The 24,114-nt window shown below is 42.9% G+C and overlaps 1 protein-coding gene across 1 annotated transcript in view; it reads left to right on the forward strand.

Moving 5' to 3' along the window:
* KCNK1 (potassium two pore domain channel subfamily K member 1) overlaps positions 1-23,735 on the forward strand; it is a 79,395-nt gene extending 55,660 nt beyond the window's left edge. The window contains exon 3 of the mRNA XM_029593873.1: positions 22,340-23,735. Within this exon, the coding sequence (XP_029449733.1) occupies positions 22,340-22,608 (269 nt within the window). The 3' untranslated portion in view covers positions 22,609-23,735. The remainder of the gene's footprint in view (positions 1-22,339) is intronic.
* Positions 23,736-24,114: the final 379 nt, after the last annotated feature.

The raw sequence follows: 24,114 nt of genomic DNA on the forward strand, positions 1-24,114 counted from the left end.
CTCATACTACATGTAGGTATCAAGGACCCAGATAGGTGCAGGAGGGAGGTGCTAGAAGATAAAGTTAGACTTCTAGGTAGGAAACTAAAATTCATAATCTCCAGGGCTGTATCCTCAGCAGTGTTCTCAGTTACACACGCAGGACCTCAGAGGCAGGCTGAGCCCCAGAGTTTCAGCACGTGGATGAGATGATGGTGCAGAGCCTGGGGCTTTAGATTCGTTAGGAACTGGGGTAACCTTTTGGGAAGGGGGAAGCCTATTCTGTCGGGATGGGGATTCCATCTCAACCAGAATGGAATCCAGTTGCTGGTGCTCACAGTTAATAACTAGGAGCATTGTGCAGAGGAACGGCTTTGGCATGCTTTCCAACACAAATCTGTAGAAACTATGTGTGGATAGGTGTGAGAGGATTAGGGAGGTGTTGGCATGTGTGTGAGATGGTAATGTGCATGGTGTCTGTGTGTTAGGTCGTGATGTGTCTTGTGTATGTGTGCATGGTAGGGTGGGGGTAGTGCATGAATATGTTTAGGGGTATGGGTTTGTATGTGAAGGATATAGAGTTGTATGTTGGTTTTGAGGGGTGTGTAGAAGGTTGTGGGCTGTTTTTTTGGGGGGGATATGACTAGGTGGCAGATGTGCTTGTGAAGGTTTGAATGGGCTGTGTATGTGGGTGTGGGGTATACGTGGCGGGGATAAGTGTGTGTTTGAGGGATTTCTATTGAAGGTTGTTTATTTAGGGGCCACATGGGTGGGTGTTTTTGGGGTCTAGTTGTGTGTAGGAGGAGGTATTGGGTGTATTTGGAGTAGATGTGTGTGTGAAGGGGTGATGTGTGACTTGAGAAGTGGGGAAGATGACATTGAAGGGGTAGTTTAGTTTATTATGTTTTCTTAATCGTCTTTCTTTACAGAAAATTAAAGCAATGTACCGTCATTCACATTTTCTTCCTACATGCCAAATTTGGTGAATTTCCATCTCTCTTTTACATAGTTACTGTGATTACAAGTGGACAGATATTAAACCCTTATATATATATATATATATATATAAGAACAGTGTCCTAAAATAACAGGAGCTATAAGGACAAATAGCTGGAAAAGGAGGCTTTTATGATTTACAAAGGAAGTGGCTGTCAAAGGAGAGAAGGGTTTGCATTTGAAAGATACAAAGGGATCTCAGATAAGGGAGGACAGAGAATACTATATGGAAAAGCTGAGCATATAGTGGGGAAGGTGGGATACTTAACACTTAAAAGAAAGCTAAGATGGTAAAAGATAAGTCCATTGGTGATATTCTACCAGGTCTCCCGCCTGTTTCCTTTTCCCCATTGCAGGTGAAGTGGAAAGCAGAGGCTAGCATTGGCTCTTAATTGGTCTCTCTTTTGTTTATTTGTGATTTTTTTCAGAAAATTACCACTGGAAAAGCCTTTGTTTTTTAGGTATGTCAGTGAAAGAAGGAAGGGCAGAGCTGGGATTATGGGACTAAGAAAAGGAGGACTATGTGGAGGATAACAAGAAAAACGCGGAAACGATAATTCTTTTTTTCAATGTTTGCTGGACAAGGGTTTGAAGAAGGTAGGGGTTGTGTGTGGTAGTGGGTTAGATGCCATAACATTTACAGATGAGATGGTTTGTAAGGAACTTGCAAAATTGAAACTGGGCAAAGCTGTGAGGCTAACTGGGATACATAATGGGATATGAAGGGAGCTCAGAGAGATTCTGATGGGTCCACACTGAAATATCTGTTCATTATAGGAGAGTTTTCACTGGACTAGAACTAGGCAGGTGTTGGCTCTCTTCATAAAAGCAGTAATAAGGAAAAGGCTAGAAACTGCAGGCCAGTCAGTCTGATCTCAGCAGCAGAAAAGCTAATGGAGACAAGATAGTGAGGTATCTTGAATCCAATTTTGTTGAAGATTGAAAAATGGTTAAAAGATAGAAAAAAAGAGAGTAGGGCTAAATGGTCAATTTTCTCAGTGGAGAAAGGTGAATAGTGTATTGCCCAGAGATCTGTAATAGGACTGCTGCTTTTTAACATATTCATAACTGATCCAGATATGGAAATGGCAAACGAGGTGATAAAGTTTGCTGATGATAAGAAAATTATTCAAAGTTGATAAATCACAAGATAGGATTATGAGATATTGCAAGAGGACATTCTAGAATAGGAGATTGGACATCCAGATGCCAGATGACATTTAATGTGGATAAGTGCAATGTGATGCATGTAGGGAAGAGTAACCCAAATTATAGCTACAAAATGCAAGGTTCAATTTTGGGAATCACCACCCAGGAAAAGAATCTAGACGTTTTCATGGATAATATGTTGAAATCCATTGCTCAGTGTGCAGCGACTGTCAAAAAAGCAAATAGAATGCTAGGAATAATTAGGAAAGGAATGGAGAATAAAAAAGAGAATATCATAACACCTCTATATTACTCCATGATGTGACCTCACCTTGGGTATTGTGTGCAATTCTGGTCACCGCATCTCAAAAAAGATATAGAGGAATTAAAAATAGGGACAGAGAAGGGCGACCGAAATGATAAAGGGGATGGAATGATTCCTCTACGAGGAAAGGCTAAAGAGGTTAGGACTCTTCAGCTTGGAGAAAAGACAGCTGAGGGGAGATATGATAGAGATCTATAAAATAATGAGTGGAGTGGAATGGGTAAACACACATTGGGTTTTTTGCTCTTTAAAAAAGTACAAAGACTAGGGGACACCCAGTGAAGTTACTAGGTGATACATTTAAAACTTAAGAGAAAATATGTTTTTACTCAATATGTAATTAAGCTGTGGAATTTGTCAGAGATTGAGGTGAAAGCTGTTAGTGTAAGTGGGTTTAAAAAAGGTTTAGACCAGTTCCTGAAAGTCCATAAACCATTATTAAGGTGGAGTTGCAGAAATCCACTACAGCATGGAATCTATCGACTTTTTGGGATCCTGCCAGGTACTTGTTATCTGGATTGGCCATAGAAACAGGATACTGGACTTAATGGACCTTTGGTCTGACCCACTATGGCAAATCTTATGTTCTTATGTCCAGTAGGTTACAGGAGCCAAGGAAGCATGATTTTACCAGAGGGGAGATTGTGTTACACTAATCTGAACAACGTCTTTATTTGGGTGACCAGAAAATTGGACCAGCAAAGCCTCTGCTACTATTCCACATAACAAACTCACTTGAATTAAAAACTGTCTGAGTGCTAGATAAGAGGGTATTGGTAAATGGAATTCACACCAAGAAAGAGGAGTGATTAGTGAAGTACCTCTGAGGCTAAATCTTTTTATTATCTTTGCGAGAAATATAAATACCTGGGCATTCTCTGGATTTGACCCTGAGATTCTGGAATTTTTAAGGAATTGCAGGGACCCTAGGCAAACATTGGAAAAAAATGGGCATGGCAGCAAAGTGCCCACGCCTACCCCAGAAGAGGAAGTCCTGTCCTGTGGGCCTGCATGAGTAGGAAAAAGGTGGGGAAATCCTGCTATCTACAAACTCACTGGAAAGAGGGGTCATCACCCTCCCCTGGCCTGCTTGTACAGCCCAAGAAGAGACAGGAGCAGCCTGGGCTTGTGGGGGCCATAGGTCAACTCCTCTTTCTTCAGGCTGATCAGGCCCACATAGCTCCTCCCTCTTCTTGGGCTCTACAGGCAGGCCCAGTGATGAGGTCGCTTCTTGCATGAATGAGTTCCAGGGGAAGGGAGAAGGAATCATTGTGTTGGGGGGAGAGAGAATATGCTTGTGTGAGTGTATGTATGTATATATCAGAGTGTGTTATTAAGTGTGTGTTTGTATGAGAGTTTATTAGTGAGTGTAAGAGAGTGTGTGGAGGGTAATGAGAAGTGTGAGCGTGAGTGTATATGTTTTTGCATGTATGAAGGAGGAGAAAGTTCATGCGCAAGCCCCTTCCCTTCCCCCACTTGACAGAGTGAGCGGATATCAGAAGTTTATAGCTTTGGAAATAAGCAGCAGGGTTAATGGGACCAGTTATTTATTTATTTATTTATTTATTTATCACAGATGATACTAAAATCTGAAAAGAATGGATATCTGTGAAGGTATAGGCAAAATTAGAAGTGATCAAAGAAATTTTGAGGGAGCTGCAACTCCATGCAAGAAAGTCTAGAGTTGCCTGAGGGAGGATATGATAGAAGTCTATAAAATCATGAGTGGAATTGAATGGGTAAATGTAAATTGGTTATTTACTCTTTTAAAATATACAAAGATTAGGGGACACTCCATGAAGTTAGTAGGTAGCATATTCAAAACAAATAGGAGAAAATTTCACTCAGTGCAGAATTAAGCTTTGGAATTTATTAGCAGAGGATGTGGTTAAGGTAGTTAACATAGATGGGTTTAAAAAAGATTTGGATAAGTACCTGGAGGAGAAGTCCATAAACTGTTACCTGTACGTACCCAGATCAGTCCAGACTCCTGGGTTTTGCCTCCCCTCCAGCAGATGGAGACAGAGCAGTTTTAACAAAACTATGCCCTATATACCAAGGTGCCACCTACAGTCCGTCAGTATTTCTCTGTCTCCAGCAGATGGTGGAGGTGCAAAACCTACAGTTTGTTTTGAATACCTAGGGTTATTAAAAAAAAATAAAAATTTGGTGAGATAGATGATTAGGGGTATTCTAATTAGTTTAAAAAAAAAAAAAAAGGACAGAGTCAAAGACGATTTCTTCGGCCTCCCAGAAGGTTGCTAGGTCCTGAGGGGACCATCCCCTCTGGTGGTGGAGGCAGCTGCGGGTAAGGGTCGAGGGCCCTCTTACCGCTTGAGAGCAGCTCTGGGGTGATACCAGGGAGCCCGGCTTACTCACCCCAGATGATCCAGGATCCTGTGCAGGCTGCCGGGCAAGCTTTTCTTTAAAAAAAAAAATAATTATTTAATAGAGCTGTTTTCTTGGCGTGCCGACTCTCCTTTCCCTCGTTGCTGCACCCGCTCAAATCGCCGCTGTTTTTTTGCACTGTTGGGGTGTTTTTTGGGGTTGTTGTTTTTTCTTCTTTCCCTGATGCCTTGGAGCTTGGCGCATCACGTGTGTGGCTTGGCACGAGCGCAACTGTCTAGAGACAGCCTGTGCTCGGCTTGTCTCCCCGGGGGGGAGGGAACCTACGGTTTACCCGGGGATAGCCGGCAACTTCGCGCAAAGCTCAGATGGGGATGCCTGCACCGTGGGTCGCTCCAGCTGATCCGTTCTCGCTGAGAGTGGGAACGGAAGCCATTTTAAGTTCTTTTTGGGCATCCCGCAGTGGGGGAGGGGTTTTTACCTCCTTTCCTATCCCCTCAACAGATGTTCACCGGGGGGGGGGGGGGGGGGGGTGAACCGGCTGGCCCAGCCTCACCAGTGACGGAGGAGATCTCCGAGGGAGTTACAGACTCCTCTTCTTCTTCCTTTTCATCAGAATTTGTGCTTCTGCTTCATAAGGCCTTTAAGGCCAGGAAGTCAGGGAAGAAGCACTTGGGAGAGAAAATGGCTTCGCTGGATCCACGTCGAGCGGCCCAGAGCGGTCTAGGGCCAAGGGAGGCTCGGTTCCTTCAAACAGCACATAGAGTGTCGGAACTCAGGCATTGTCTTGCAGGGAGCCTTACTTACGAATTTCTGATTCCGGGGTTTCCTAAAGGACGGTTCCTTCCGAAGGTAGTTTCCTCTTTTCACTTGAATCAGACGGTAGAGCTTCCGTCTTTTCCAGACTTGGACTGGTCAGATCCTCTTGCTCGAGATTTACGGAAACTGGATGTTCGCAGGGCTTTGCTGCGATACCTGGAAGTTACGAATGCTTTTCATATGTCCGACCATCTGTTTGTATTGTGGAGTGGCCCAAAGAGAGGTAATATGGCATCTAAAACTACGATAGCCCATAGGCTGAAAGAAGCTATAAGTTCAGCATATTTGCTGCATGGTAGATCTCTACCGGTTGGACTTCGTGCTCATTCTACTCGTTCTCAGGCTGCGTCATGGGCGGAATGCCAGCAAGTCTCTCCACAAGAGATTTGCAGGGTGGCAACTTGGAAGTCTTTACACACTTTTGCGAGACATTACAGGCTGGATGTCCAGGCCCCAGGTTCAGGGGGTTTTGGAGAAGGAGTGCTCCGAGCGGGCCTCTCCGGGTCCCACCCCAGGTAAGGAAGATCTGGTACATCCCAGGAGTCTGGGCTGATCTGGGTACGTACAGGGAAAGAAAAATTGGTTCTTACCTGATAATTTTTGTTTCTGTAGTACCACGGATCAGTCCAGAGTCCCGCCTGTAGTGAGCATTGAGGTAACAGAGAGTTCGCTCATTCAGCTTTTGGTTTATTTTTCGAGTCTGCAGATCACTTTGATTTTTCCGTGTTCATTGGGTTCTGTTCCCATTTGGGATTAGTGAGCCAGGTTGGATAAAGTCTTAACTGTATATAGTTGGTTTGGTTTTGTACCATTCTGCTTTGTTACTAAGTAATACTGACGGGACTGTAGGTGGCACCTTGGTATATAGGGCAGAGTTTTGTTAAAACTTCTCTGTCTCCATCTGCTGGAGTACCACGGACTGATCCGTGGTACTACAGGAACGAAAATTATCAGGTAAGAACCAATTTTCCTTAACTAATCAAGAAGTCAATATTCAAAAGCCATTTAGATGGATAACGCACAAGTTATCCATCTAAATGTCTAATGCAGCATATTCAGCATCTTATCTGGCTATAATTTAGCCGTATAAAAAAGGGGTGTTCTGGGGAGGGACTGAGATATCTGGCCAAGTTAGCCAGTTAGGTTTTTAAGTTTTCTGGCTATATGAAGCTAGATAACTTTAAGCCAGTATATTCATTGGGTCATTTTTCCCGCTGAATATACAGGTCAAATTATCTGGCTAAAGTTAGCCAAATAACTTGTCTACTAAACGGCCTACAGAATATTGGTCTCCAAACAGACTTAAGGAATAGCCACTACTTTTCACTGTGTACTAGAGGCATGGGATCTATTTACCATTTGGGATCTTGCTAGGTACTTGTGACCTGGATTGACCACTGTTGGAAACAGAATACTGGGCTTGATGGACCCTCGGTCCTACCCAGTATGGCAATTTCTTATGTTCTTATCTGGGGAGAAGAATTCTGAGAGAACAGTAGGTGATATGGGGTAAAGCGCAGATGCAAGACAAATAGGAGAGGGACATTAGGGGTGATCATATTTGGTGATCTCAAGGTAGTGAAAGAGTGCAACAAGGTGATAGTCAGAGGAATGTTAGAGTGTATAGGGGGAAAGCAAAATCAATAGGAAAAAAGGATGAAATTTATCTTGGACAAGTGCAAAATGATGCATATAAGGAAAAATAACCCTTGCTGCAGTTACAAAATGTTAGGTTCTATCTTAGGAGTTGCCACCAGGAAAAGATCTAGGTGTCATAGTGGATAATACATTGAAATCGTCAGCTCAATGTGCTGAGCGAACAAAAAAGCAAACAGAATGTTAGGAATTATTAGGAAGGGAATGGCAAATAAAAAAGGAGATGTCATAATGCCTATGTATCACTCTATGGTGAGACCACACCTTGAATACTGTGTGCAGTTCTGATCACCACATCTCAAAAAAGATATAGTTGCACTGGATAAGGGGCATGGAACGGCTGCCTTATGAGGAAAGGCTAAGGAAGTTAGGACTGTTCAGTTTGGAGAAGAAACTACTGAGGAAGAATATAATAGAGGTCTACAAAATCATGAAAGGACTTGAATAGGTTAATGTAAATTGGTTATTTAGTCTCTAAGATAATAGAAGGACTAGGGGACACTCCATGAAGTTAGCAAGTAGCTCATTTAAAACAAACTGAAGAAAATTATTTTTCACTCAGTGCATAGTTAAGCTCTGGAATTCATTGCCTGAAGATGTGGTGACAGCAGTTAGTGTAACTGGGTTTAAAAAAGGTTTGGATAACTTCCTAGAGGAAAAATCCATAAACTGCTATTAATTAATAAGCAATAGTGGACTGAGATTTATTTAATGTTTGGGTATTTGCCAGGTACTTGTGACTTGGATTGGCCACTGTTGGAAACAGGATACTGGGCTTGATGAACCCTTGGTCTGACCCAGTATGGCATACCTTTTGTTCTTATGTTCTTATCTTATGATAATTGTACCTCATCTTGAGAGATGTGTCTTATTCTGGAGTCCATACATCTGAAAAGGATACAGACCATCTGGAGACAGTCCAAAGCAAAGCTATCAAAATGGTGATGGCCAACACCAAAAGCCCTAAGAAGAAACTTCCTTATTAGGGTATATAGGAACAACAGACTTAGAGCCTGATTCACTAAGGTTTTTTTTCCATTCTGCGTCTAAGAAAACAGTTTAAAGAATCTGGCCCTTAGACAGATGCACTAAACATTTTTCTCTTGGGTACACAAAGGAAAAAAAAAACTTTAGTGCAGCTAGAATCTGCTGCGTTTCGCTTGCTCATTGTGTTCATTTGTGTTTTGAGGAATTCATCAGTCACTGGGCTTATTCCTCTATGAATATGCCTTTGTAGCACAAATGTTCTCTGAATCAAGCCCTAAGCAGCAATTCTTCAAGGAATTAATGATTATTCTGTTAATCACACATGACAGCGGAATTCTTTTCTTATTTAATTATACCCCTCAGCATTTAAAACTTAAAGCTAGAATAGACATAATATCATTTAGCCAAGAAAACACAGGAAATAATGAGCACCACCAAAGAGGGCAAAAGTGATATAATTTGGTTCTGTAATGAATGGATTTCAAAGCAGCAGTATAACCTACAGATTTCAGAATATTAATTTGCTCATGTCTTAATTCTCTTGTTTTTTTTATTATCTGTGTTTCTTGGTATCCCTTATTGTTTGCTTGAAACTACTTCTCTTTTTTCCATTTTTTTGGAATAAAACACATGGTTTTTGTTGTATTCATTGTCTAGAGCAGGGGTGGGCAAGTCCGGTCCTCGAGGGCTGCAAATCAGTCGGGTTTTCAGGATACCCCTAATGAATATGCATGAAATAGATGTGCATACAACTGAGGAAGTGTGTATACAGGTCTCTCTCATGCATATTCATTAAGGATATCCTGAAAACCCGACTGGTTTGCAGCCCTCGAGGACCGGAATTGCCCACCCCTGGTCTAGAGCAGTGTTTCTTTCTCAGCCACCTGTCCATGGACCAGCATTGGTCCCGCAGTAGCATCTTTGCGCTGGTCCACAGAGCAGCTGGTCCACAGAGCAGCTGTGCTGAAAACACTTTCCCTCTCCCTCTCTCCCTCTCTCCTTTTCTATCACTTTCCTGCCAACCACTAAAAGATGGCCCTCCCATCTCTGCATCCACACAGCATGATACTGAACCCAAGAATACCTTACAAGTAAAGGAGATATTGGACGTCAGACAACGGAAAGGTCATTGGGAATACTTCCTGTCATGGGAGGGCTTTGGACCAGAGGAGAACTCTTGGGAGCCCTCCCACCACAAGTATGACAAGGACCTCCTGTCGGAATTCCATCGTGCTCACCCTGACAAGCCCAGGCTGGTAAGGGGGAGGCCTAGAAGGGGGGGGGGCGGTACTGTTGCGCGTCCCGGCCGTGTCCCCTCCGCAGCTGGCCCTGCTCACCTCGCTCTCCCATCCACAAGCTCCGGGCTCTCCTCCACAGCCGCAGCCAGCTCCGGCATCCATGGCTCCCCCGCTTTCAGTCTCCGATGCAGGCCTCACAGCGGAGCTCCGTCGGGGCTCTTCAGCCCTGCCCCTAGGCGCGCGCGCGGCCTGCCTGCAGCCCTTTAAAGGGCCAAGAGCGGGAAAACCCCGAGAAGCTGATGCTGATGACATCACAGAGACTCCATATATAAGGCAGGGCTCAAACCCATGATCTCTGCCTTGGCTATCGGGTTGTACACTCTGGTGTTATCTAGTTTGCCTGTTCCAGTGTCTCCTGTTCCAGTGTCTCCTGTTCCTGCTTTTCTTGCTCCTTCGTCTCTCCATTCCTGGTTGTACCCTTCGGACTGATCTCACGGTACTGACCTTTGCTTGCTCCTGACCTCGTCTGACTACTGCCCGGATCTTGACCTCTGCCTGTTCACTGACCACGTCTGATCACTGCCTGAAACCTGACCTCTGCCTGTCCACTGACTTCGTCTGACCGCTTCCTGGAACTTGACCTCTGCCTGACCTGATTACTCCCGAATTGACTAAAGGTACTGACCTCTGCTTCGGCTGACCATTCTGGATTGATACTCTGGCCTTGATCCTCGCTATCCACTTGGACACCCTATTCTGGCCTCCTGGACATCGACCGTGCACCCTTGTTCGTGGTGGGCACGCCCCTGCGCTTTCTCTCTAGGAGAACCTGCGAGGCCCACCTAAGACCAGGCGGCCCGGGTACCCAAGGGCTCAACCTGCGGAAACCCCGGGTTGCTATTGGTGACGCTCCAGCTAGCCTCTGTCTCCTCCTGTGCTCCGCCTCCTGGTGGCAGGCGCTCTCCGGGTCTGACCAGAGGGCCGTACCAATCCTGCACCAGGCCAAGGGTCCACTTCCAGCGCAACAAAAGGTTGAGAAACACTGATCTAGAGGCATCTAATAAATAGCACAGGATGAATTCAGAAACGTTTTTGGACAACAGTTAACTCAATAGAAACTTGATACCATTTGACCCATAATGGTAGTTATAGATAAGTAGGAGGAGCTGCCTCAAAAGATTATAACAAACAGGAAGTTAAGGGGAATGCGTAATTAATCTATTTTTACACTGAAGTGTTTTAAAAACTTTCCACTACTGCTCATTTTAATGGTTTAATTACCTCTCACATTCTTTATTCAGCTCATTCTTATTGTCTGAAGTCACAGACTCACGGGAAACCCAACTGTGCCTGGGGGTCTTTATAGAATCTTCACCAACTATTCTGGAGCAGTGTTCCCAAAATCCTGTTCTCTTTGGTTTTCAGAGTCACCACCATGAATATTTTTTTGGTATTTTTGTGTATGCATTGGATCTACATACCTACCTAATCTGTAAATTGCGGTTATCCTGAAAACCGGATTACTAGTTAATATTCATCAAGGACTGGCTTTGGAAACCACTGTTTTACAGATTTTTTTTCAAAACATTTCATAAAACAGGAAATAAGCCAGAAACAAGCAGACTGTCATATTGGAGATCAATACTCTTTATGGTAATACAAACTATCACAGTAACTGGGGCATCCCGGACACCCGGGGCTTCTCCACCCCCTCCCCTACCTTCCTTGCCCATCCATGAACAATAATGAATAACAGGGAACAATTATAACATAACACGTATAATGGATGCAGTGGCAGCAGCCATTTATTAGATGCATAACAAGGGAATTTAATCTGGGATTCCGAGCCTTACGCCCCTATCTATGCTTGTTTCTCGGGTTGGTGCCATTAGATATAAACTGGAGCATCCTCCCAAGTGGATCATCCAGAGGTCTCGCTCCCACAAGCCCCAAGAGATATGGGGGGGAAACCATCCCGGGAGGAGTTCCATGTAGGCTGTCATGCAGCAAACCCACCTGGGACCCTCCCCGTCTCCTTCTGGCCAGCGGTCCCATTTGTCATCCACCACTCGATGGTCCTAGCCACCAACTTCTTTAAGGGCACCTCCCCGCTTGCCGTTGACTCCATTACCCTACATCTCTCATTCTGGACTCAGTCATCACCGGTGCGACAAAGATAACTAGTAATTCAGTCAACAACTAACAACTTATGATGCCTAACTGATGGGTGGGAATCACCGAGGAGGAAGAGGAAACACCGTGGAACTCAGAAGGATATTAAATTTCGTGCCAGATCACCTCCTTTCAACCAACCACATGATCCGGTGCTGAGTCACTTAAACATGTCATCGTGCCCTAAATCAATCAATAGGGGACATCCTGCTGCCTTGCCTTCCCATCACAATGCTGCCGCTATGTCACCACTGCTGCCCAGGTAAGAAAGTGGGGGTGAGCAGGATAGGGGCGTCTGCCCAGATGGGTGCTCGTTACGTGCAGCGTCCATGTTGGTAGGGGCAATAGTTTGAAAAATCCTACTCGCACCTATTTACTTTGATATATATAAAACAAAACTGTTCTGTTTCTCCCACATATGCTCCCTCTCTTTCTTTCCTCTTTTATTATTTGGCATTTAAATAGTGCCCTAAACCATGGAATTTTACAAAAAAGAGAGCTCAAAGTCTAGGTCCTAATAATTGCTAACATTCTGTTTGCTTTTTTGACTACCGCAGCACACTGAGCTGACGATTTCAATGTATTATCCATTATGATGCCTAGATCTTTTTCCTGGGTGGTAGCTCCTAATATGGAACCTAACATCGTGTAACTACAGCACATAACTACAGGGTTATTTTTCCCCATATGCAACACCTTGCACTTGTCCACATTAAATTTCATCTGCCATTTGAATGCCCAATCTTCCAGTCTCGCAGAGTCCTCCTGTAATTTATCACAATCCGCTTGTGATTTAACTACTCTGAATAATTTTGTATCATCTGCAAATCTGATAACCTCACTCATCGTTTTCCTTTCCAGATTATTTATAAATATATTGAAAAGCACCAGTCCAAGTACAGATCCCTGAGACACTCCACTGTTTACCCTTTTCCATGGAGAAAATTGACCATTAAATCCTACTCCCTGTTTCCTGTCTTTTAACCAGTTTGTAATCCACGAAAAGACATCGCCTCCTATCCCATGACTTCTTAGAAACCTCTCATGAGGGACTTGGTCAAATGCTTTCTGAAAGTCCAGATACACTGCATCTACTGGTTCACCTTTATCCACGTGTTTATTAACCCCTTCAAAAAAAAATTAAGCAGATTTATGAGGCAATCCATGGTGACTGTGTTCCATTAAACCATGTCTTTCTATATGCTCTGTGATTTTGATCTTGAAAATAGTTTCCACTATTTTTACCGGCACTGAAGTCAGGCTCACTGGTCTATAGTTTCCTGGATCACCCCTGGAGCGCCTTTTAAATATTGGATTACATTGGCCACCCTCCAGTCTTCAGGTACAATGGATGATTTTAATGATAGGTTACAAATTTTAATACACCTGAAATTTCATTTTTGAGTTCCTTCAGAACCCTGGGATGCCTACCATCTGGTCCAGGTGACACTGGTAAACAATGTTTTTGTTTCCTTCAGGCTTTTTGGTGTTCCAAATAGATTTTTTTGATGCTGATCACAGATATTACTTTGAAATTTGTACATCACGTAAGGTTTTTGAGAAACTGCCAATTTCGTGTTACAATAATTGTGAAATTTTAAAACATAATCTCACATACATGTATTTTCTTGCTGGACAGTAGTTTTTATTATTTTTAAAATTCATATTGTATTTTTGAAGGCCCTAAGCAACAAAACTGTAACAGAGACTAACTTTTTAAAAAAATACACCAAGAAAAACTCTGCCTGATCATGCCAGAACTTGCTCGGGCAAGCCCCAGCTCAGCTGCAAGATTCCAACTTGTTTCCTTGACGACGCAGCCCTATTTAAGTAGCAGCAATGAGTAGTCTCCTATGCAACGTCTGTGTGAATGAATCATATCGCTAAAATTGTTTAAAGCTTGTGGTTTTAATTTCATATACTTTATGAAATGTCACGCCAATGTCATAAGAACATGGCTGGGGGGAGTGACGACATTGGCAATGGCCGCTTGATCTCGGGCTCCGGCTCAGCTTAATCCCTTCCCATCCAGACCCCAAATCGCCATCAGATTTTTTCAGCACCACAGCCCTCCCAAGCAGCCGCGATGTCCCTGCCACGGAAAAAAACTGATTTGCAGAAGTTTTCTTTCTCTGGCGCGGCAGCGCAGATGGCGGCAGGAGAGGTAGAATGGGAGCACGCAGGCCATGTGAACACAGAGGTGAGTGCAGCCGGAGGAGACGGCACGGGAGGCGCAGCGCCAAGCTGGGCAGAATTTTTGGGCTGGTTCAGAGAGCTTCGGGGCACTATGTCAGGACTACAACAGGACATAAGGGACCTGAGAACGGAGATTGCTAGTGAAATAGCAGCTTCGCGGGGCAGAGTGGAGGAGCTGGAGACCCGTTTGGAGGACCAGGCCTCGGAGCTGTCTACCTGCAAGCTAGCACAGGACAAATTATTATCAGCTAATGTGGAGCTGCAAAATAGAATGGAGGACCAAGAAAACAGGTCCCGGAGGACAAACTTACGTTTAAGAGGAATACCTGAATCGCCCGATTACTCAGACTGTAATAAAGTGGTGAATAGCATCTGCGCACAGATCCTGGAGCATGCATCTGAGAGCTCTGAACCTGCAACAGTGGTGAAACTAGAAAGAGCCCACAGGACGTTAGGGGCCCCAAGAGCTAACCGACCGAGAGACATGTTTTCACAGCTATGTGCAGAAAGAAGAGATGGCTACGAAAGCTCGCAACGCAGGGCCAGTTCACTGGCAAGGACATCACTTGGAGGTATACCAGGACCTGGCTCCCACCACCATCCTCAAGAGGAGAGACCTTAGAGATGTGGTGACCACACTTCGCAACTACAATGTTAAATATCGATGGTTATTCCCCTTTGGACTAGGTTTCACAGTGGCCGGAGTCACTTCCAGGATTTCTACACCAGAGGAAGCGGGGGACATCCTACAAGCGCCAGGTATGAACATCAACACCACCAGATCAAGCGCACCCACAGAAAACGAGAAACCCACCCAGTCTCATAGTGAAATGCCAAGATGGCAGCATGTTGAAAAAGGAGGCAAACGGCTATAGCGCCATTCAAGTGGTTCCATGCATCTGAATGACTGTCCGGGCTGACCTGTTGCTAGTGACTGCTCTTGTGGATTTCACTATGTGTCGAGTTTGAACACTCAAATTCCTTGAGGACAACTTACTGGTGTCGTATTCTAGTATTCCTAATCGGGCTCTACATTTTCTATTTTTACAATTTATCTGTATTGGGAGGGTTGAGCTGGGGGAGGGGGGAGGGGGGCCTGGGTATGAAGATGCACGCACTTCTCCGCTTGGAAGCCCACTGGGACTGGAGGTGGGCCTCATCTTGGGTGGGGGGGGGGGGGGGAATGGTAAAGTAACTAATGCTGCCAATACTAGTCACTTTAGTTGCTTATGCTGTGGATTACCGTTGGGTTTCTATTTTAGTATCCTGTGTTTTTTGAGGGGCATCATATTCTCTCAATACACAAACAAATATATCAATGGCTGAGTTACGCATTATGTCCGTCAATACGAAGGGGCTCAACTCGCCTTATAAAAGGAAATCATTGTTCCAGGAGGCAAGGAGGAGACGGGTGAACATTATATTTTGCCAAGAGACGCATTTGCTCAAGCATACAGAACATTTGCTTTGGGATAAATTCTACTGACAGCAACATTTAGCGTCTGCTTCAATGAAAAAGAAATATTGCGGGGTGGGAATACTTATAGCACGAACATTGGTTGTTGATGTTAAGGATAGTAGAAGTGACCCTGAGGGGAGATATATGGCGCTTAAAATTATGGTTGGAACATCCTTGGTTAAGCTTTTGAACTTATATGGCCCCAATTCAGAACAGGGGGCATTTCTCCAAAATATATCAACCTTAATAGAGACTTGGGTAGAGAGTCATGTGATAGTAGGTGGTGATTTCAACCTAACCAGGTACCCCTTTTTAGACAATTCGGGAACTGGTGGAGGGGGGCACCGAGCGGAGCGGCAGGCCCTTAAACATCTGCTTTATGATAGAGGGTTGGAAGACATCTGGCGGCTAAGGAACCCCACCCAGCGCAATTATACGTTTTCTCTCATGCCCACAGCACTTATTCCCGTATTGACATGTTCCTTATTGATAAAGAGCTAGTAGAACTCACAGTAGATACATATATTGGACTTATCACATGGTCCGATCACTCCCTAATCTGGTTGGGACTTAACCTTCCATCTAAAAAAGCCGGGAAATCTTACTGGAGAATGAACGATAGTCTATTAAACGACAAACCCTTTATAGAATCTATATCTGGAGATATAAAAGAATACTTGAAACTTAATTGTACAGAGGGAATCTCTCCTGGCACCATCTGGGACTGCCTTAAAGCAGTGATTCGAGGAAAGATGATTTCTCGAGCTAGTTTTCTTAAAAAAGAAATAAACTCTAGATGGGTCCAGCTACTTCACTGTATAGCCCACCTCTCGCTGTATCATAAAAGGTCCCTCGACCCCCAGAAACTAGAGGAACTTAAATCTGCAAAAAAGCACTTACAAGCTTTAGAGTTAGCGAAATTGGCCTACCAGATGGATTTGTTGAAGCAACAGCACTTCGAATTTGGGAACAAAGCCGGGCGTGCCCTGGCCCGTAAACTAAAGGAAAAAGTAGCCCAGTCCCACATCACCAAGATAAAAGATATTTCAGGGGCCTTATTATACACCGTGGAAGCTCAGTGTCGACCACCATAAAAGAAAATGGATATAAGGTACTATATCGCTGGTATATGACACCAGAAAAACTCTTAAGATTTATGGTGGAACAAATAGCTCTTGCTGGAAAGGGTGCGGTCAAACTGGGACTTTCTTACACATGTGGTGGGAGTGTCCGAAGGTGACGCAGTTGTGGAAGGGTACCTGGGACTTTATTTATCAGGTGGCAGGAGAAAATATACCAGCAGACCCAAAAATATGTTTATTACGAGCTCCGTTCAAGGCAGGCTATATATATGTGTTAAGATGGATACATCAGGTTTTTTCTGCTATCACGTGTGAAATTGCTTTATGGTGGCGCAATGCCACCGTGCTCTCTTTGAACCATTTTCTGTCCCGGTTGAAAACAGTAATTTACATGGGGAAGTTGACAGCTATTAGATGTGACCGGCTACAGAGTTTTGAAAAAGTGTGGCAGCCGTACCTAACCTGGAAGGAGAGAGGTCAGTCAACTATCATGGGCTAGATTTATGTAGCTTGACCCACCTTACTACTCACTAATCCCCTCTAATTTCAGATGTTTGGGGCTCTGTCTTTGGGAAGTGGGGATCCCTGCACATTAAACATGGGTACCAATTTTATGCTGCATTTCAGTAACATACAGCTCTTACTCCTATTCTAGTGTCCAATCATATTGGTGGGATTTTGTAATTAAATAGGGAGGGGAGGGGAAGGGTCAGGGGAGGGAAGACAAGACATAAAGGGAAAATTTTTGTCTCAACACGGTCTGTAAAATAAACGACAATCAACACAACATTGTTTCTGCTAACACGCTGTTTTATTATACTCAATATCAGCGCTATACATCCATATTGTTGAAATATACCATACGTTATTTTCACTTTGATATCATTGTTATCTATTGGTTACATAAGATTACGAAAGGTATATCTGAAGGACATGTATTATGTTATTATTTTGGTAGTGGGGTGAAGGGGAATTAGGGCTAGAGGGTACTGGAAGCCAATAGTAACAGGTGGGAGAGAGAAAAAGGAAAAAAAAAAAAAAGAATAAAGTGCATAGCTTGCTGGGCAGACTGGATGGGCCGTTTGGTCTTCTTCTGCCGTCATTTCTATGTTTCTATGTTTCTATATTTACTAAGTCATGTTGTGTTATTAATTAACTTTAAATTACAAAAAAAAAAAAAAAAGAACTTAAGAAATTGCCATGCTGGGTCAGACCAAGGGTCCATCAAGCCCAGCATCCTGTTTCCAACAGAGGCCAAACCAGGCCACAAGAACCTGGCAATTACCCAAACACCAAGAAGATCCCATGCTACTGATGCAATTAATATCAGTGGCTACTCCCTAAGGGGCAGATTTTCAAAGGGGTACGCGTGTACCCCCGGAAAACCTGCCCCAAGCTCCCCCTGCGCGCGCCGAGCCTATGTTGCATAGGCTGCCGGCACGCGCAAAGCCCCGGGACGCGCGCAAGTCCCCGGGGCTTTCCTGGGGAGGCATGTCGGGGGGAGGCATGTCACGGCCTGCGCGTCGTCGGGGGGGGGGGGGCGTGTTGCGGCGGCGCATTGTCGGGGGTGTTCCGGGGGCGTGGCCGCAGCCTCCAGACCAGCCCCCGGACTGGACCATGGTGCGCTGGCAGCCGGCCCGGTACGCGCAAGTTACGCCTGCCTCGGACAGGCATATCTTTCGTGATAAAGGTAGGGGGGGAATTAGTTAGGGCTGGGGGGCGGGTTAGTTAGGGGAAGGGAGGGGAACGGAGGCCGGCTGCGCGGCTTGGCGCAGCCTTGAGCACACCGATCCCGGATTTTAAAAGATACGCGCAGTTACATGCGTATCTATTAAAATCCGGCGTACTTTTATAAAATCTACCCCTAAGTAAACTTGATTAATAGCAGTTAATGGACTTCCCCTCCAAGAACTTATCCAAACCTTTTTTGATCCCAGCTACACTAACTGCACTAACCACATCCTCTGGCAACAAATTCCAGAGCTTAATTGTGCGTTGAGTGAAAAAGAATTTTCTCCAATTAGTCTTAAAAGTGCTACTTGCTAACTTCATGCCCCCTAGTCCTTCTATTATGTGAAAGTGTAAATAACCAATTTACATCTACTTGTTCAAGACCTCTCATGATCTTAAAGACCTCTATTATATCCCCCCTCAGCCATCTCTTCTCCAAGCTGAACAGCCCTAACTAACCTCTTCAGCCTTTCCTCATAGGGGAGCTGTTCCATCCCCTTTATCATTTTGGTTGCCCTTCTCTGTACCTTCTCCATCGCAACTATATCTTTTTTGAGATGCGGCGACCAGAATTGTTCACAGTATTCAAGGTGCGGTCTCACCATGGAGCAATACAGAGGCATTATGACATTTTCTGTTTTATTAACCATTCCCTTCCTAATAATTCCTATCATTCTGTTTGCTTTTTTGACTGCCGCAGCACACTGAGCCGACGATTTTAAAGTATTTCTTTATTTTATATACCGATGTATAGTTTTTCAACCTTCACAACGGTTTGCATTGTAAAAATTTTAAAAAGAACAGACATGATACTTAAATCAAATTACACAAATTAAAATACAATTTGGTCTTAAAATAAAACTGAAAAAAACATTAATTAGTTCATAAATAAAATCACTTACAATAAATGGATTAAAATGAAATAAAAAATAATTAAAATAAAGATAAAATCATTTGCTCAGTTCTATATCAAATGCTTATTATCTACTATGATGCCTAGGTCTTTTTCCTGGGTGGTAGGTCCTAATATGGAACCTAACATTGTGTAACTACAGCAAGGGTTATTTTTCCCTATATGCAACACCTTGCACTTGTCCACATTAAATTTCATCTGCCATTTGGATGTCCAATCTTCCAGTCTTGTCGTAATAGCCATGACATGTTTTGTTACATCTGTGGTGAGTTTACTCTGAAAGCACAGAAAAGGAGTATGACTGAACTCATTAAGAAGGCATAAGAGTTATACTTTGGGTGCAAAATTGGTGACCAGGACAGAGCATGGGCTCCTCATATATGTTGCGCATCTTGTGCCAGTAGTCTGCGAGCTTGGCTGAAAGGTGTGCGACCATCCATGCCATTTGCCATACCAATGATATGGAGGGAACAGAAAGATCATATAACTGACTGTTACTTCTGCATGATGAATGTGTCAGGATACTCATCAAAGAACAGGAAGTTTATTGAGTACCCTAACCTTGCATCGGCAATGAGACCAGTGCTGCATGATGACAGTCTTCCTGTTCCAAAACCGTCAGAGGTGTGGACACTTGAGGATGAGGAGGTAGGAGATGATGGCGAGCCGTCGCAAATGGAAGCTGCGGCTGATCTTGACTTTGTGCCATCAACATCCAGCGATCCTCATTTAATATCTCAGTCAGAGCTGAATGATCTGGTCAGAGATTTGGCTTTATCGAAGAGTCAGGTGGAGCTGCTTGGGTCAAGACTGCAAGGATGGAATCTTTTGTCATCTGATACGAAAATTTCAGTATTTCGCAGCCATCTTGAAGATTTGACAAAATATTTCAACCAAGCAGACAGACTGACTTTTTGCTGTGACATCAATGGATTGTTTTGTGCTCTCGGATGTGACCACGACCCAACAGAATGGCAACTGTTTATTGATTCATCAATTTTAAGTTTGAAGGCTGTTTTTCTGCACAACGGCAATATCTACCCATTAATACCTGTCAGACATGCCGTTCATATGAAAGAAATGTATGAGAACATGCAGCTGCTGCTGAACCACATTGAGTACTCGAGGTACAACTGGAATTTGTGTGGTGATCTCAAGGTAGTTGCAATTCTACTGGGTCTGCAGCTTAGTTACACCAAGTATTGTTGCTTCCTTTGTAAGCGGGACAGTCGAGCAAGAGATTTGCATTACGTCAGAAAAGTCTGGCCTCTGCACAAGAAGTTGGTTCCAGGGCAGAAGAATGTTGTGCACGAACCATTGGTGGATCCAAGTTAGATATTTCTTTCACCTTTGCACATCAAACTTTGACTGATGAAAAACTTTAAGACAATGAGCAAGCAAAGTAAAGCCTTTGATTATTTGCGTCAAATGTTTCCACGCATAAGTGACACCAAGATAAAAGAAGGTGTTTTCGTTGGCCAAGAAATCTGAGCTGTGATGAAGGTCAGCCACTTTGATGATCTTCTGCAAAGTACAGAACGTGTTGCGTGAACAGCCTTCAAGAATGTCATTTGTAACTTTCTAGGCAACTATAAGGCAGCAGACTATGTCGAACAGGTTGAAAATCTGCTTCAGGCATACAAATTGATGAAGTGCAATATGTCATTGAAGATTCATTTTCTTCATTACCACTTGGACTTTTTCCCAGACAACCTTGGCGCTGTGAGTGATGAACATGGTGAAAGGTTTCATCAAGACATTGTCAAAATGGAGAAATGGTATCAAGGCAAGTGGAACCCCTCCATGCTGGGTGACTGTTGTTGGACTCTCATCCCCAAAGCGTCAGACAGTGATTACAAACGAAATTCTGCTGCAAAACATTTTTAGTTTTGTTTTCTGGTGCCAACATTGCCATTATAGCTCATGCCGCTACTGTCAAGTAAATGCTTAAGGGATATCGCACTTTTCTGGCAAACGGTACGTGATACAGACATAATAAATGCATATTTGTGTTCAGCTTGTTAAAATCTACTTGTTTCACCGAAGGTTGTGGAGGAAACATGTTACCAAGGGATCTTTTCACAGTCTTGTGGCTGCAAAAACATAAACATATACAATTAAGTATTTATTAAAGTGCAGGTACCTTGTGCATGTGTAACATGCAGTCAAACTAACAGTGTAGATTGAAGGTATACAAGAGGAACATCCAGTTTTGATAGAGCCATTAATAAGGGCTATTCGGGTCCAACTCTGGCATTCTGAATAGTTCACGTAGCTAGTAACATGAATAAAGTTGTAAGTCAGAGGTCAGTCCAACTATATCCAGAGATTTCATTTTTCACTTGACAGTGATGGAAATTAAGTTGGACATTCCTGTCTGCTCCCCAAAGGGCTTGGGGAATGAAGGAACTTGAGGCTAGTTGCACAGTACCCTTGCCCTCTCTTGGAAAGATAGGATGGAGCATGAAATTCTACAAGATTTGAAACTACAGAATTGATTATTGCATTCTATAAGCAATATAAAGGGTTCTCCATGGTAGTGAATAAAGTAGGTGAGTTTGTCATTTTAGTTAGAAATATACATTTTTTATTCTCTTCTGCCAAATAAAAAGAAAATTAAAAATCTCATTCTAATACCTTTCGGTGTGGATTTTTTGGTGTGTCTCTCATTTCTTGCCATTCGTGTTCAAAATTTATCGTAAAGTAACTTGTGAGAATTAGATATTTGGGTGAAGCACTTGATATTGATGTCCCCAAATCTGTTCACATAAATGACTTCTCAACTCACGCTTCCAATAGTTAGGAAGTACAGTGGGAATTCGGGAAATTCAGTGGCAGTGAAAATTGTTCAGAAATGTTTTGCCTACATAAAGCAATTAATATGTTTATTGTGCCTCCAGTAGACATCCTGCTGGGCTCACATTACTTGGGGTTGTGCTTCATTGCCTCACACTGCTAATACAAAAACAACGATGAGGCTGGTGGCACCTTATAGTTAACCGATTTATTGAGGCATGAGCTTTGGAGGACAGGAATCCTTTGACTCCAAAATGCATATTCATTTATTTGGGAACAATTTTCCTTAAGCACCTTAAATCCTTTTTTTTAAAGAAATGCACAGATTTACAGTTATATAATTTTCAGAAAGCCTTAATGAGCACTCTGCCTGAAAACTTTGAGATGCATGGTGGATTAGTGTGAATGCATCGGGTTCAAACTGGAGCTTCTCATTACCAATTGCACAAATGTTACTAAAGTAGGCCCCTCATCATGTTTTTCTATTTTTTGCAGGCTACCTGATGCTGGGCCTCATTGCGATGCTGGTTGTACTAGAAACCTTTTGTGAACTCCAGGAACTCAAAAAGTTTAGAAAAATGTTTTATGTAAAAAAGAGCAAGGAAGAAGACCAAGAGCACATCATGGAGCATGACCAGCTTTCCTTCTCTTCAATTTCTGACCAAGCGGCTTCTTTGAAGGAGGACCAGAAACTCAATGAACCCTTTGTGTCTGTTGAACCAGTAGTAGCTTATTATGCAACGGATGGCTCTCTAAACAATTAACATAAGGGCATATATATAATTATTTATATATATAAATACGTATGGTGAGCTTACTGTATAGAATTGGAATTGTAGTATCTGTATCTGTCCTGGAGAAAAGTGGAGTGTTAGGTTGTGACAGCACCAACAAAGTAGATGTAGTAGTGCATGAGCCTTCTTCAGATGTGACTTCAGTAGGATGTCTTACTGCACAGGAAGATACATGAATGCCTTTTTATTTTTGGGGGGTTGGTAAAAGTAAGCACGGGGTAACTGCTCTCATAAGTCATTCATCAAGAGCTTAAAAGGAGTTTGTAATGCTCTGTGTGAACTGGAACATTTAGTATTAGAGGAAAACAAATAGTCTTAATAAACATGTACAGCAGAAGTGTTTAAAGACTTAACAGATATGGGGAAACACTTGAAGAATTATAACATGATTTGAGATACTGTATGTAAAGTCCAACTTAACAAAGACAAATAGGGATTTTTGTACTGTATTAGAACATTTTAATTCATGCAAGTAGCAAATTTAGCCAATAATATATATAAAATATTTATATTTAAATTAAAAATTGGAAGTTATTTTTAAACTAGGTTTGTATGAATTGTTTGCATGTCCCCACAGTGATTATTTTTATAGCACCTAAGTTAAGAGGACTCTCTCTATATATACATATATAAATATGGAAAAAGTTTATTTAATATTAATGTGTATAATAACAATGTGCATCAAGTATGTAGATCATAGTGGAAGATTTTTGCTAATAATGGCAGTGTAAGATAATAGAACTTTTTGCTGTTCTCTTTATATGAAGTTATTTAAGCTGAATATAGTAAAGACAGGAATATTATGTTGTATTTGCTCAAGTACCTCAAGGAATGTTGTTGGTGTTTGCAATGATATTTCTTGCTAACTGTACTCCATCCTGCCTATGGGAAACTTTCTATAAACTAGGTATATATAGTCTGCTGTCCATCTGGATTTTTGGGCTCTGTTGTATAAAATAATTTACAGTGTTTTCTTTCCCCTTTTCATTGTGCTATATCACAGAAGGGTGATGCCACCTCTTTAAATACTCATATGTGAAAGTCCACTCTTCATCAAGACACTCACTGTCAGGCATGCAATGATGAGTAAACTGTTGAGAAGCAAGTTGGTGATGGACTTGTTCTTTGGAGAAATTTTAATTTTAAAAGGGGGGGAAACTGCTTAGAAGTCTCTTTCCTTTCTGCCCCAATTAAAATTTCTTATATTTCCTTCACACCTCATAGAGGAACCAAAACTCTGCCATGGTGCCCATGAATCTTCTCGTACTGGTGCTGTGTACTTTCATTTGTGCCTTTTTGTGCTCAGGATTGCTAGTTAATACCAGTTGCAACAAAGGGCTTGGAGCTAACCAATTAATTTGTGTAAAGATGTACAAATATAAGTTGGGGATTGCAGGTGAGATGAGATGTTTATATTGTCTTTATCTTCATCAGGTCAGGTATTGTTTTTATGAGCTGCTGCTGATTCATTCTGGT

This window comes from Rhinatrema bivittatum, chromosome 3 (assembly GCF_901001135.1).
Source record: "Rhinatrema bivittatum chromosome 3, aRhiBiv1.1, whole genome shotgun sequence".
NCBI classification, from domain to species: domain Eukaryota; kingdom Metazoa; phylum Chordata; class Amphibia; order Gymnophiona; family Rhinatrematidae; genus Rhinatrema; species Rhinatrema bivittatum.